Source organism: Littorina saxatilis, linkage group LG3 (assembly GCF_037325665.1).
Source record: "Littorina saxatilis isolate snail1 linkage group LG3, US_GU_Lsax_2.0, whole genome shotgun sequence".
In the NCBI taxonomy this organism is placed as follows: domain Eukaryota; kingdom Metazoa; phylum Mollusca; class Gastropoda; order Littorinimorpha; family Littorinidae; genus Littorina; species Littorina saxatilis.
Genome location: NC_090247.1, coordinates 49,533,339 through 49,549,352, shown reverse-complemented (window position 1 = coordinate 49,549,352; position 16,014 = coordinate 49,533,339). Strand labels below are relative to the sequence as shown.

General features: G+C 41.9%; 1 protein-coding gene across 1 annotated transcript in view; it reads left to right on the top strand.

The window, feature by feature from the left end:
* The window catches only part of LOC138962554 (metabotropic glutamate receptor 5-like), a gene marked incomplete at its 5' end in the record, with an annotated part of 82,975 nt that extends 75,917 nt beyond the window's left edge, over positions 1 to 7,058 (top strand). Inside the window, 1 exon segment of the mRNA XM_070334407.1 lies at positions 5,454 to 7,058. Within this exon segment, the coding sequence (XP_070190508.1) occupies positions 5,454 to 6,774 (1,321 nt within the window).
* Positions 7,059 to 16,014: the final 8,956 nt, after the last annotated feature.

Genomic DNA, 16,014 nt, shown 5'->3' with positions numbered 1-16,014 from the left:
ACCGGAGGTGACTGACGGGTCAGTGGGTCAGTGCGGTCAGATTGTGATGTACAGGGAGATTTTTTGTTATTGGATTAGGCTGTCTCGGTGTACCGCTGTTCTGATGCCGTTAACGGACGCAAAAGATGAGACGGTTACGGGAATGGTCTGTGACACGAGGAAGTGGAAGTAGGAGGTGTGTGTGTGTGTGTGTGTGTGTGTGTGTGTGTGTGTATGTGTGTGTGTGTGTGTGTGTGTGCGTGTGTGTGTGTGTATACGTGTGTGTATACGTGTGTGTGTGTGGTGTGTGTATATATATATGTGTGTGGATGGGTGTGTGTGTGTGTTTGTGTGTGTGTATATACATGTGTGTGTGTGTGTGTGTGTGTGTGTGTGTGTGTGTGTGTGTGTGTGTGTGTGTGTGTGTGTCTGTCTGTCTGTCTATCTCTCGGTGTCTGTGTCTGTTGTATGTGAAATAGCACAGAAAGGGCGGTGAGAATAAGGACTAATTAAGGTGCCGGAGGGATGGGAGAGCAGGGGGCAGGGAATCGGAGAGAGACAGTGAAACCGGCACGCAGGTAACAGACAAAGAGTCTGCCAGACAGTCTAAAAAACAAGAAAGAAAGGCCGGAGGACAAAATGGCTGAGTTTGCAAGGTACTGAGAATAAAACGAGATTTGTGGGTTTTTGAGTCACTTGAGAAAAAGTGACTCTATGTAATCGGTCAGTGTTAGTCTGTCCGGCCGGCCGGCCGGCCGTCCGGCCGGCCGTCCGGCCGGCCGTCCGTAGACACCACCTTAACGTTGGACTTTTCTCGGAAACTATCAAAGCGATCGGGCTCATATTTTGTTTAGTCGTGACCTCCAATGACCTCTACACTTTAACGATGGTTTCGTTGACCTTTGACCTTTTTCAAGGTCACAGGTCAGCGTCAAAGGAAAAATTAGACATTTTATATCTTTGACAAAGTTCATCGGATGTGATTGAAACTTTGTAGGATTATTCTTTACATCAAAGTATTTACATCTGTAGCCTTTTACGAACGTTATCAGAAAAACAAGGGAGATAACTAGCCTTTTCTGTTCGGCAACACACAACTTAACGTTGGGCTTTTCTCGGAAACTATAAAAGTGACCGGGCTCAAATTTTATGTGAACGTGACTCATTGTGTTGTGAATAGCAATTTCTTCCTGTCCATCTGATGCCTCATATAATATTCAGAACTGCGAAAGTGACTCGATCGAGCGTTTGCTCTTCTTGTTGTTTGTTTGTTTGCTTAACGCCCAGCCGACCACGAAGGGCCATATCAGGGCGGTGCTGCTGTGACATATAACGTGCGCCACACACAAGACAGAAGTCGCAGCACAGGCGTCATGTCTCACCCAGTCACATTATTCTGACACCGGACCAACCAGTCCTAGCACTAACCCCATAATGCCAGACGCCAGGCGGAGCAACCACTAGATTGCCAATTTTAAAGTCTTAGGTATGACCCGGCCGGGGTTCGAACCCACGACCTCCCGATCACGGGGCGGACGCCTTACCACTAGGCCAACCGTGCCGGTAGATTTGTAGGTAAATGCCACGAAAGAAGAAGACACACAGAGAAAGACACGGAGACAAGGATTACCAGTTAAAAAGAGATGACTCTGTCTGGTCAAGAAGAAAGACAAGGAGAGGAATTGGCGCACTTAGAATCTGGTGAGCGGTAACTCCCGGAGAAAAACAAAAACAACGGTCACCAACTCAGACAAATCAGAGCAAAAGAACTAACCCTGGCCTGGATTTGAACCCGCGTGAAAAATGGGGTAAAAAATAATCCAGCGACTTCGTCTTACAAAAAAACAACAACAACAAAAAAAAGTATAAGAGACAACAAACAAGCGTGAATTTTTAATTTCGGTTATTACAAAGCGTTCTTGACTGCGTACGGCAGAAACATGACAAACACAGTCAAGTTTTCGTGAACAGACAGACACTGCCCAGAAACATATGTATGTTTTGTAAAGATCTATAGAAAGCTTTGAGCTTAGAAAGGTCGAAGAGAGAGAGAGACAGGGAGACAGAGACTGACAGAGAGAGAACTCGGAAGTCGGAATGATTTATTGTCTTGGCCATCTAGCCCGTTACAATGGAGACATATATCATAAACTACCCCTTTCTCCACCTCTCTCTCTCATTCCAACACACACGCGCACACACACACACACACACATGCACACACACACACACACACACACACACACACACACACGCACGCACGCACACACACACATGAGAACATGCACATGTAATGCACGCACGAGAGAAAGAGAGAAGAGAGGCAGAGAAGACCAGAAACGAAGAAACAAGAAAAGAAAGGAATAATTAGAGGGACAGACAGACAAAAGCAAACAGAGTGAGAGATCAAATCAAATCAAATCAAATCAAATGTTATTTTACGAGGGTTGTGGCATAAGCAATATAAACGAGAGAGAGAGAGAGAGCGAGAGAGACCAACAGACAGACAGATAGACATGCAGGCACATACAGACAGGCAGACAGAGAGACAGATAGACAGACAGACAGTCAGTCAGACAGACGAACAAACGTGGCAGTCTGGCTTTTAACACTGAGTCACCTGCAGCGCTCTTACAACCAAGGGCTCCCTCTGTGTGCGAACCTCTGTGAGGTCACCATGCATGGCGAAGAAAAGGTTAATGTGTGATACACAGATAAACAAATGCGCCATGATGTTATACACCTGTTAGTAATTGTTCAACTTGGTGCTCATTTCACGTGAGGTAGAAGAGAATATAGCCCAACAGACACTGATAACACAATTGGGAACGCACGGATAAAAACATCGCAAATAAAATGCAGGACCAGTAGAATAGAGGTACGACGCCAGTTCAACGCACATTTCGGGCAGACACACCCGGACACGAAGACAGATTAAACAAATCGACCGAGAAGGACAAACAACGCTTTAAAATGCTCTTAAAAATCGATTTCCGAAAAGTCACTTTTAATTATTTCCTATTCCTCCAAACCACCACACAATGGGAGAAAGCACTTTTCCCGGGACTTACACTACAACCAGCAGCCTAGATGCTTGGTATATAAAGCCTGAAATTATTTGGGCAATGTCGACTTCGTGGAATCTTCTTCACGAAGCTCCTTGCACGAAGTTTTGGTGCTGAATTGTCGGTCTCTATTAAGGAAGGCCTTAAGGTTTTAAATGTTCTGCTGAATTGAAAGAGGAAATTAAGAGAAAATGAATTCAGTCAACAACAACAAAATGTCTGCAGAGGAACCAAGCTAGAAAGTTGATTGTTGTTATGAGTCCAAATGCTAGGATGTTCTCATCCCGTGTACAACTCCGGACAGAAGTATCGGGCGAGTCTTTCACAAACACAGGCCGACAAAACTGAACACGCGGACCGAAAACACAAGCCGACCGAAAAGGGGAACCATTAGGTCCCCCCCCCCCCCCCCAAAAAAAAAAAAAAAAAAAATCGACTTCCTTAAGTGCTACCTTTTGAGACTTAAATTTAAAGATACCTCAACCTTTCTTGAGTAAAAGAGTGTGTTCAGTCAAAACTACGTTGCTGTATTATTTAGCAAATTGACATAAGAAACACATCCAACAATAAAAGCAATTTCTTCACAAATACCAGTAATGCTACAGATTTAGGAATGTGTCTATCCCGTTTGTGGAGGAAGGATGATCTTCGCCAATGTAAAATCCTTCCTCTACCTGCTATGGCCCCCCCCCCCCCCCCCCCCCCTTCAACAAGATGTTTAATTGTTTAAAGGAGATCAAGATTGTGTACGAGATTTGAAGTAACAACAGTGAAAAGATATGAGTGTTTGAGAACCTTCTTCACTTTACTGTGTTTGACCGAAATGCAACTACATGTAGTTTCAAACACGGAGACCGCACTGTAAACTGAGAAAGGACAACATGGAATCGGTCCCGAATGGCCAAATTTGTTGAAGAGACTTAAAAAAACAAAAACAAAAAACCCACACAACCAGCCTTGCTCGTTTGAACAGGGTGGAGGGCATCTTTAAGTGCGGGCTCATGAGACTGAACTTTAAACGGAGGACAAAGTTCGTTGACAGAAGACTCCTTTGGCCCTGTCAAGCGAAAATGGCGCGCTCTGCCAGAAAACAGATTGCTTAAGAAGTATTCATTTGGAAAGATATATTGAATGCGGGTTGGAAATTGGGATTTTCTGGGCTAGGAGCATGGGGTGGAAGGCTTTTTATAGTGGGAAGGTATGGTGCATAGGCATTGATCATTATGACTAGCGCAGAAAATGCGTCACGTGCAGCTTTCAATCTGGGGGTTGGTGATTTGCCTGTGTTTTTGTTTCAATGTTTGTTGGACATTGTTGTTTATTTTCCCGACTGATTATTTGTTATTTTATTTCTGTCTGTCTTGCTGGCTGGCTGGCAGGCTGGCTGTCTTCTGCCTGTCTTTCTGTCTGTCTCGTGAACTTTGTAAAAGCAGTCGTAGGCAAAGAAACTGTCGCTGCTTTGACCATTTATTTTAAACTCTTTTTTCTCACTAAGACATGTTTAACGTTATCTTGGCCTTTCAGAGGAGTGGGGTTTCCTTTCTTCCCATTTATCCCCGATGTTGGGGCTGCAAGGCGTTCAGCTAGTGCTGTCGTTTTGAACGTACACTATGTTGGGGCTACCATCATTTTTGATTGTTTGAAAGTACGCGTACTGTAAAACTATTTTAAAAAAAGTTAAAGTCTGGATCGTGTCCTATGTTTCCGATGCACTCCATTGAATATGTACAGTATCCTGCTGTTTATGATATTAATTGCCTCCCTTGATTTTTTTCTGAGAAAGAATTGTTTACACTTTAAAGTAGTGCAATCAAAACAATTAGGCAGTCAAGTCGTGAAGAGACCTATATTCCTTTTTTCTTTTTCAATTTTGGAGGATAATTATCACCATGCCATTTTACGGATTAAAAAAAACGCTTCAAATTATCTCCCTTGAACAGACGCTTTTGTCATAATTTGTTTTCAATCAGGTGTTCTTTTTAAAATCAAAATTTCGGGAAGCCCCAACAATGTGTAAGTGTGTCTTGTGTTCTAAGAGTTTTAGCACAGAATGCCTTGCAGCCTAGTTCGTGTGCTTTTGTATTCGTTTGGCGATTCAGTAGCTAGTGGAAAAACCGCCGATAGCTCAGTTCATTCGGCGCTGGAAAATCTTTGCAGTTACAGAACTTCTTGAAAGAAAGAGGGATGAAATTATTAAACTATTAGAAAACCCATCGAGACTTGTTTGGCAGTGTGAGTGCACTCACAAAAACATTGCTTTTAAACTTAGATATATATAAGAAACACTGCGATCACGACAGCAGTGCAAGCGGGCAGAGAAGAAAAGAATAAAGCGAAGCTGGAACTTATTGGATCTAAATTGACTTTTTGATTTTGCTCAGAGGTCTAATTATATTCGTTCTGTTGCAGAGAGGGACGCTACGACGCTATCAACAAGTCCGACTCTAAGATGCAGAGAGCGTGGCGGCAGAAATCACTTGACGAGAAGAAACTCCGCTTCGTCATGAAGCGCTCTAGCATCCCAACGCAGCTTTCCTCATCTACATATGTCAATCACGGCGTGCTGGCCAATCACAAAACACCCGCGGCTGGTTCTTCGGGAGTGCAGACCCCGCCCAGAGCGGAAAGCAAAGGTTTTGATTCGAAGAGGAAGAGCCCCATGCTAAAAGGGCAGCAAGGGAGAAACTACATCGACGATTTTTCTGATTATGACTGTTTGCTGGAAGAAGAGGAGAGGGAGGCAAGTAGTAGTGGGGGCACTAAGAGCAGCGTGAGCAGGGGGAGTATGTACAGAGACTCGGAGTGTCAGACAGGCGAGGAACTCGTCCAGGCCATGTTCTTGCAGCTGCGCCGGCGTAAGTTCCACAGTTCTTCTAGTAGTAACACTCCGTCGTCGCCGTACCTACCCATCAGAGACTTCGAAGGCGTGGTGAAGGAAGTGACGTTCGACACCAACGTGGTGAAGGAAGTGACGTTTGACACCCACGTGGTTCCGGTGCACGTGGACAGCTCGTGGTCCCAGCAGCAGCAGTCACCGCCACTCAACGAACACGCGCCCAAGGTTCCCGAGGAGCTGCCGCTGCTGTCTCGGAACTTGAACGACGAGAATTTTTTGAGGACAGAAGAGTTCGAAGACTCGGGGGGATTGAGGGCGGAAGGAGGTCACCACCAGAGGCGTCTGAGCGACCTGTCGGCGCTGAGCTACATGGACGGGGTCAGCTCCCCCGAAACGCCGGGGTCCCAAGGTCAGCAGCCCCTCCCTCGCCGCAGCTCGGACACTTCCGACGTGTCCAGCCACCGGGCCTTCCACAACATCTACCACCGTCCGCCCACGCCGCGCACGCCTCGCAAGCTGCTCATCCAGAACAACCACAACGACATCAGCGGGGATCCTCGCCACCGTCTGTCGCAGACACTGCACCGTGACTCTCTCCCTTCCCCCCACCTTCTACATGCAGGCCTCGCTTCTTCGTCAGCTACGCCACGAGGTATCCCAACAGCGTCTAGCTCTCCCAGCCTCAGCAGTTTGGTGTCACAAGGCAGCAGGATGAACGGAGGGGGGAGGGGGGAGAGGTCAGAGGAAGAGGAGGGTGAGGAAGAGGAGGAGAATGTCCCTGACGGGGAGGAAGGTGCAGCGGAGGATGATGAGGGTGTGATCGAGTTCCAGCAGTATCTTCAAGACCGTGGGGTGACCCTGGACATGTCCTCTGTTCAGACCAGCGACTTGTGACACAAGATGGCAGCTAGTGTGACTTGAAACGTAGCCTGCTTCAGACCATCCGACATAAACCCCTACCGCTGTATAATATACAATCCATAGCCTAACAGTTTGTTGAAAATCCCACTGCCTTTGTAATGAATGCTTAAAAGCGCACTTTTGTGGTAATTTCAGTTGCATACCAAACATCGCACCCATCATTCTTGCACGGCCGCGCAATCTTGAGCCTTCTGCCTGGTTTTTGCCCCTCGCATTGTCACGAAGAGGAGTCGATAGAAATTGTTTGTATTCCGGCCTGACAGCCCCCCCCCCCCCCCCTACCCTCATTGAAGGCGTGACAGAAAGAGCGGAATGCGAGAAAGACTGAAAAGCGCAACGCCAGAAACTATGGCTCATTGTTGAGCCGGGATTTTCTGCTCCGTCGGAAACTGATTTCTGGAACGTTGAAAACCATGGAACGAATTTTCAGTTAAGAAATATTTCATCGCACCAATGAGAAAGTAACAGTTTTGTTGGAGAATTTTTGCTGTGTGTTCATATTTGAAACATCGACAACCAGGGGTAATTTTCTAGAAAAAAAATAATGTTGACACCATCCCTCAATCCCCCCAACCCTGCATGCCTTCCACCATTCCAACCCTACATTCCTCCACCCCCACCCCCCCACCCCTCCACCCCCGACTCATCACCTTTTTGGTTCACCCTGTAGTGTCTTTCTTGAGCAGATAATCAAATGGTGTTGTTTCTAATACTGATATATGTAATGTGATTTTTGGGGATTTTTTAAACACGACTTTAGTAAGCGACCACCTCCCCACAACAACCACTCCGAAAGATCCCAGACGACTTTTTCTTCTATATAAATCACCTTTCCATTGCGATCACCTCTCTTTAACGACCACTTTTGGTCGGTCCTTTGGGCAGTCGTTCTACACAGGCTCGACTGTACTTCAACTCAGACCTCCTGCACTTTTGAGGAATCGTCGAGTATGTTGTCACGGTCCGACGGAGGTCTTTTCAGACAACTGTTATAACTCATTGTTGTTAGTTCATCGATTATTTTGTTATTACTTGTCAGATTTGTTTCAAATCATCACAAATCGTACGTCTTGTTCGAAGGGGGAAACACTGGGTCAACTTTCTTTTCGCATGTTGCTTGATGTTCGCTTGATGTTCAATTTTGTCCTTTGTTCCCATTGCAGTATAATGAAAGCAAATCGAAACCAACTACTGCATCCAGTGTGATTCAGACTTTTTGTGGATGCGTCGAACCGCATTGAAGCACGACCGTGCATGTACACATACGTACGCACGCTCACAGACACGCACCCGTACATGCATACACATACATACACACACATGCACACAGGCACACACACACCCACTCACACGCACACATGCACAAACACGAATGCGCACTCACGCACACACACACACACACACACACACACACACACACACACACACACACACACACACACACACACACACGCGCATGCACACACACACACACGCACACACACACAAACACGTATTTTGGACGCTGCCATTCAAGTTATGTTGTAACTTCTCTTGCAGTAACATTATGTTACTGCTTCTGTTTCATTGTGTTGCTGTTGTCACTGCCAAACGTTGATAAATGATGGATGGATTGACGGATGGATGGATTGTTGAATTGACTGATTATCTTGATAGATTGATCATTTTGATATATTCATTCGTCAAAGCATGGATTGATTGATTTAACGGACATAGGTGTAGTTTTTGCTGTAGAAAACATAAACCATGCTACCTCTTTTGTTGGGAAGGTAAGTGTGTTTCTTGTTCTCGACGTTTTCACCTTTTGTTCTGTGTTTTAAAATAAGCAACGCATTACATTGTCATTACCATGATCATTCGTACACTGTTACTTGTTTACAATTATTATGAATCATTGATTTGGAACGTTAGCCGACTCTCTGTTTTGGATATTAACAAGTATTATGCTTAAGATATTATGCAGTTTCTTGATGTCTTCATTATGTCAGCTTGCGTTCGTTTGATAACCTAATTTAAGAGTGTTTTTAGTCGTTGAAAGTATTGGAGATTCCTTGTTCTTGCCGTTCTCTGTCTCTAGCTGAAATGAACCTTCTTTTCTTAAAAAAAAAAATAATAAAAAAAATAAAAAAACAGTCGTCACAGATCTGTCAAGGCTTTTACATGAGAGAATATCAATTAAAAAAATCAATGTTTCCGATTCCCCGACCGACGCTTTTATTTCCTACCAACTCTAGAACATTTTCTGACCCTTCCCAAAAAATAAAATCAAAATGACAAATCTCAGTTTGTCAGACTTTACAAGGAAACAAATTCTTTGCCGGCATCCGAAGGACACAGCTTGCACGATTTCCTGGCAATACAAAGTCACATGCGCCTTTGTTAATGAAAAAAATAAAAAATAAAAAACAATCAATAAAAATGAAAATGAAAATAAAATCCGACCCTGATTAATGTTGTTGCCCTTGTCTTCAGAAATAAACATTTTCTTTTTGGGGCCAAAGAGCATCTTTCCACTCCCACAAATGTAAATAGCAAATCGGCTGCGGGTGAGACAAACCGTCTTTTCTCATCAAGACAAAGGCAGCACAATGTAATTGTCAATGTTTCGCATATGGCGGCTTCATCGTTCCTGACATTTACAGAAAGGACAATTAAACTAAAGCAAAAAAACAGTGAACCAAACAAATGAAAAGGAGAGAGAAAGATCAATCCAAAAAATAACTCTAGTCAAAAGAAAAGATCCAACCTGGCTGCTTCTGGCGAGGAATACGTTTTGTTTTGTTTCTTTGTTTAGTTGATTGTCTTGTTGTTTTTGTGTGTGTTGTTTTTGGTGAACAGTTAATTGTGCAGACGGATGTAGGTATCTCTTTTGAAATTGATTTAGAAAAAGATGTCCTTCTTTGCACAAGCAGGACATAGGCTGCAGATGTTCGTTCAAGCAGAAGGATGATCTTGTCACATGTAAAAGCCTGCACAAATCTCGGTTCATTTTACAAGATGCTTTGGAAAGAACGTATGGCATCGTTAAATGGCTGTACATTTTGTTAAGTTGTGCAATACTGCAGAATACCAGTGTATGCGTGTGTGACAGAATAGATACGTCAGTGCATGTGTACATGTATGTGTGTATGCGCACGTGTAGTTTGTGTGTGTGTGTGTGTGTATGTATGTGTTTGTGTGTGTATTTGTGTGTGTGGGTGTGTGTGTGTTTGTGTGTGTGTGTATGTATGTGTTTGTGTGTGTATTTGTGTGTGTGGGTGTGTGTGTGTGTCTGTGTGTGTGTTGGTGGGTGGGTGGGAGGGTGGGCGTGTGTGTGTGTTTGTGAGTATAATTATATGTGTGTGTGTGGGTGTTGTTGTTGTTGCTGTGTGTGTGTGTGTGTATGTGTGTGTGTGTGTGTGTGTGTGTGTATGTGTGTGTGATTGGATCTATATGTGTATGTGTGCAAGTTAAATATGTTGTTTTAGACTCCTTATTCACAAGTACAAAACCCACCAGGACCAATAAACGTAGATTGTATTTTGACCAAAATTGAGTGAATTTGCTTTTTCTGTCAAGAATGTACTTGTCCCTTGGAATGCAAGTGTGTGTCTCTCTCTCTCTCTCTCTCTCTCTCTCTCTCTCTCTCTCTCTCTCTCTCTCTCTCTCTCTCTCTCTCTCTCTCTCTCTCTCTCTTTCTCTCTCTCTCTCTCTCTCTCTCTCTCTCTCTCTCTCTCTCTCTCTCTCTCTCTCTCTCTCTCTCTCTCTCTCTTGTACTTTTTTCACAATTTTGCAAAACCAAGCTTGCCGGAGATCGCATCATCCGACATCACACTTTATATCTATACTATTTTGAAAATAATGTTACATATTATTAGGAATACAGAGAGCCATAAACCAAACCAAATTAACAGATTTATCACGAAGAGACGTCTCGATCTTCCTTAAACATTGTGTTGAAGAAAATCTTCATCAAATCAAAAATCTGCGGCTTATGTACATTACTGCGCAAGTACAATTCACTAGTCAGTTGAACTGTTTTATATGGATCTCAAGATCTGCTTTTACTAATGATGATGCTCTTCAGTGTTGTAGTAGTTGTTGTTGTTTGTTTTTACATTTAGTCAAGTTTTGACTAAATGTTTTAACGTAGAGGGGGGAATCGAAACGAGGGTATGGTGTATGTGTGTCTGTCTGTCTGTCTGTCTGTCTGTGCGTGTGTGTGTGTGTAGAGCGATTCAGACTAAACTACTGGACCGATCTTTATGAAATTTGACATGAGAGTTCCTGGGTATGATATCCCCGAACGTTTTTTTCATTTTTTTGATAAATGTCTTTGATGACGTCATATCCGGCTTTTCGTGAAAGTTGAGGCGGCACTGTCACGCCCTCATTTTTCAACCAAATTGGTTGAAATTTTGGTCAAGTAATCTTCGACGAAGCCCGGGGTTCGGTATTGCATTTCAGCTTGGTGGCTTAAAAATTAATTAATGACTTTGGTCATTAAAAATCTGAAAATTGTAAAAAAAAATAAAAATTTATAAAACGATCCAAATTTACGTTTATCTTATTCTCCATCATTTGCTGATTCCAAAAACATATAAATATGTTATATTCGGATTAAAAACAAGCTCTGAAAATTAAATATATAAAAATTATTATCAAAATTTTTTTTTTCGAAATCAATTCAAAAACACTTTCATCTTATTCCTTGTCGGTTCCTGATTCCAAAAATATATAGATATGATATGTTTGGATTAAAAACACGCTCAGAAAGTTAAAATGAAGAGAGGTACAGAAAAGCGTGCTATCCTTCTTAGCGCAACGAATACCCCGCTCTTCTTGTCAATTCCACGGGCACTGCCTTTGCCACGGGCGGTAGAGTGACGATGCTACGAGTATACGGTCTTGCTGCGTTGCGTTGCGTTCAGTTTCATTCTGTGAGTTCGACAGCTACTTGACTAAATGTTGTATTTTCGCCTTACGCGACTTGTTGATTTTGTTGTAGAATGTCCCCTCGTCTATAATTTGAGCCATATATACCGTACAGTTGATCGTTATCAGCGTGGTTTGTAGTTAAAGGGCGAAAACCCTTTCTATGGCTGTCATTTTTGTAAGTACTTCTACGAGCTATTATCTCCCTTTGTTTCTGTGTTTGTGTGTGTGTCTCTCTCTCTCTCTCTCTCTCTCTCTCTCTCTCTCTCTCTCTCACCCTTCTCCCCCCGCTCTCTATCTACCCCGCTCTCTATCTACCCCTCTGTCTGTCTGTCTCCCTGTCTGTCTGTCTGTCTGTCTCTCTCTCTCTCTCTCTCTCTCTCTCTCTCTCTCTCACTCTCTCTCTCTCTCTCTCCCCTCTCCCCCCGCTCTCTATCTACCCCTCTGTCTGTCTGTCTCCCTGTCTCTCTCTCTCTCTCTCTCTCTCTCTCTCTCTCTCTCTCTCTCTCTCTCTCTCTCTCTCTCTCTCTCTCTCTCTCTCTCTCCCCCGTGTCCCACGTATCTCACAACTTCCCTCTCCTCTCTCCCTAGCTTACGCAAAGTATCATTATTTGACGAGACAATTTAATTCCGGAGGACTTTGGAAACAAGTTGAGCAAATAAGACCAACACGTCACAGAGCATCAACATTATATGCCGATGCCTGTTTATGACAGTCTGGCACAACTTTGCAGGAGTATGATCGTCTGACACACCCATTAGGACTTAATCCTCTCTGCCCCAGAAATACCATAGTCTCAGACGCTTGAGTCATAGAGGATCCGTGGGGGATACATAAATAATACAAGGAGAGTAAAATAGTGTTAGGAAGAGGAGCGAGAAAATTAGGAAGGTGTTAGGAGAAAGGATTTTAGGGGTGGTGGGGAGGGAGGGGGGGGGGGGGGGGGTTTACTGGGAAGAGTGGTGCACGGTTTCGGCAAGAAAGAAAACAAGTCGCGTAAGGCGAAAATACAACAAGAACCTGAGTAAGCCTTATCAATTTCGCAAATTAATTATAAAGGAAAAATATGTGGAGCCGGTTGTAGTTAAATTTTGGGAACATAAATTTGATTTCAGGCCGGGAAAAGAGCAATGGTTAATGGTAAACAAAGTAACCACTGAAACAAGATTGCGAATGTTGCATTGGAAAATATTGCACAATATTTACCCCACAAATATTTTATTGTATAAAATAGGCATTTCCGAGAGTAATTGCTGTACTTACTGTGAGAACGAAATTGATTATATTGAACATTTTTTTTACTTTTGCCCGAAAATTATGTCCATTTGGAAATGCGTTGAGGATAAAGTGAATTGTAAATATGATATATGATTATTAAAATTACCGTAAAGGAAGTTTTTTTGGGCGTATTTGAAAATTCACAAAGTTCCAAGGCACTAATAAGTTATGTGAATTATTTGATTGTGATAGCCAAAATGTGTGTTGGTATTTATAGATATGGCTCCCCTCTGGATATTGTATGCATTTTTGAGAGGGAATTGTTATATAGAAAAGTTGTTTAAAATACATTTAGATATAGTAATATTAATGTTATAGTAAAAACACTACTTAAAAAAAAAAATTTAAAAAAAAAGATCAATGAAGAAGGATGCTCCCCGCCAACAACAACAACAAAAAACAAAACAAAAAAAGGCAAAAAAGAAAGGGTTGACGCAGCCTGCATGCAACTGAGATTTAAAAAAAAAAAAAAAAAAAAAACAAAACAAACATTTAGTCAAGTAGCTGTCGAACTCACAGAATGAAACTGAACGCAATGCAACGCAGCAAGACCGTATACTCGTAGCATCGTCAGTCCACCGCGCACGGCAAAGGCAGTGACATTGACAAGAAGAGCGGGGTAGTACTTGCGCTGAGAAGGATAGCACGCTTTTCTGTACCTCTCTTCGTTTTAACTTTCTGAGCGTGTTTTTAATCCAAACATATCATATCTATATGTTTTTGGAATCAGGAACCGACAAGGAAAAAGATGAAGGTGTTTTTAAATTGATTTGGACAATTTAATTTTGATAATAATTTTTATATTTTTAATTTTCAGAGCTTGTTTTTAATCAAAATATAACATATTTATATATTTTTGGAATCAGAAAATGATAAAGAATAAATTTGGATCGTTTTATAAAAAAAATATTTTTTTTACAATTTTCAGATTTTTAATGACCAAACTCACTCATTAGTTTTTACGCCACCAAGCTGAAATGCAATACCGAAGTCCGGGCTTCGTCGAAGATTACTTGACCAAAATTTCAACCAATTTGGTTGAAAAATGAGAGCGTGACAGTGCCGCCTCAACTTTCACGAAAAGCCGGATATGACGTCATCAAAGACATTTATCAAAAAAATGAAAAAAACGTTCGGGGATTTCATACCCAGGAACTCTCATGTCAAATTTCATAAAGATCGGTCCAGTAGTTTAGTCTGAATCGCTCTACACACACACACAGACAGACAGACAGACACACACACACACACACACACACACACATACACCACGACCCTCGTCTCGATTCTCCCCTCTACGTTAAAATATTTAGTCAAAACTTGACTTAGTCAAAACTTGACTAAATATAGTGACGAAGTGAAAACACAGTGCAATCACTCTTTTTATATTTAGTCAAGTTTTGACTAAATATTTTAACATCGAGGGGGAATCGAAACGAGGGTCGTGGTGTATGTGCGTGTGTCTGTGTGTGTGTGTGTATGTGTGTGTGTGTGTGTGTGTGTAGAGCGATTCAGACTAAACTACTTGACCGATCTTTATGAAATTTGACATGAGAGTTCCTGGGTATGAAATCCCCGAACGTTTTTTTCATTTTTTTGATAAATGTCTTTGATGACGTCATATCCGGCTTTTCGTGAAAGTTGAGGCGGCACTGTCACGCCCTCATTTTTCAACCAAATTGGTTGAAATTTTGGTCAAGTACTCTTCGACGAAGCCCGGGGTTCGGTATTGCATTTCAGCTTGGTGGCTTAAAAATTAATTAATGACTTTGGTCATTAAAAATCTGAAAATTGTAAAAAAAAATAAAAATTTATAAAACGATCCAAATTTACGTTTATCTTATTCTCCATCATTTGCTGATTCCAAAAACATATAAATATGTTATATTCGGATTAAAAACAAGCTCTGAAAATTAAATATATAAAAATTATTATCAAATTTTTTTTTTCAAAATCAATTTAAAAACACTTTCATCTTATTCCTTGTCGGTTCCTGATTCCAAAAATATATAGATATGATATGTTTGGATTAAAAACACGCTCAGAAAGTTAAAACGAAGAGAGGTACAGAAAAGCGTGCTATGCAGCATAGCGTAACCACTACCCCGCTCTTCTTGTCAATTTCACTGCCAATGCTGTGAGCGGTGGACCACGAGTATACGGTCTTGCTGCGTTGCATTGCGTTCAGTTTCATTCTGTGAGTTCGACAGCTACTTGACTAAATATTGTATTTTCGCCTTACGCGACTTGTTTATATTTAGTCAAGTTTTGACTAAATATTTTAACATCGAGGGGGAATCGAAACGAGGGTGTGGTGTATGTGCGTGTGTGTGTCTGTGTGTGTGTCTGTGTGTGTGTGTGTGTGTGTAGAGCGATTCAGACTAAACTACTGGACCGATCTTTATGAAATTTGACATGAGAGTTCCTGGGTATGAAATCCCCGAACGTTTTTTTTCATTTTGTTGATAAATGTCTTTGATGACGTCATATCCGCCTTTTCGTGAAAGTTGAGGCGGCACTGTCACGCCCTCATTTTTTAACCAAATTGGTTGAAATTTTGGTCAAGTAATCTTCGACGAAGCCCGGACTTCGGTATTGCATTTCAGCTTGGTGGCTTAAAAATTAATTAATGACTTTGGTCATTAAAAATCTGAAAATTGTAAAAAAAAATAAAAATTTATAAAACGATCCAAATTTACGTTTATCTTATTCTCCATCATTTGCTGATTCCAAAAACATATAAATATGTTATATTCGGATTAAAAACAAGCTCTGAAAATTAAATATATAAAAATTATTATCAAAATTAAATTGTGCAAATCAATTTAAAAACACTTTCATCTTATTCCTTGTCGGTTCCTGATTCCAAAAACATATAGATATGATATGTTTGGATTAAAAACACGCTCAGAAAGTTAAAACAAAGAGAGGTACAGAAAAGCGTGCTATCCTTCTTAGCGCAACTACTACCCCGCTCTTCTTGTCAATTTCACTGCCTTTGCCATGAGCGGTGGACTGAC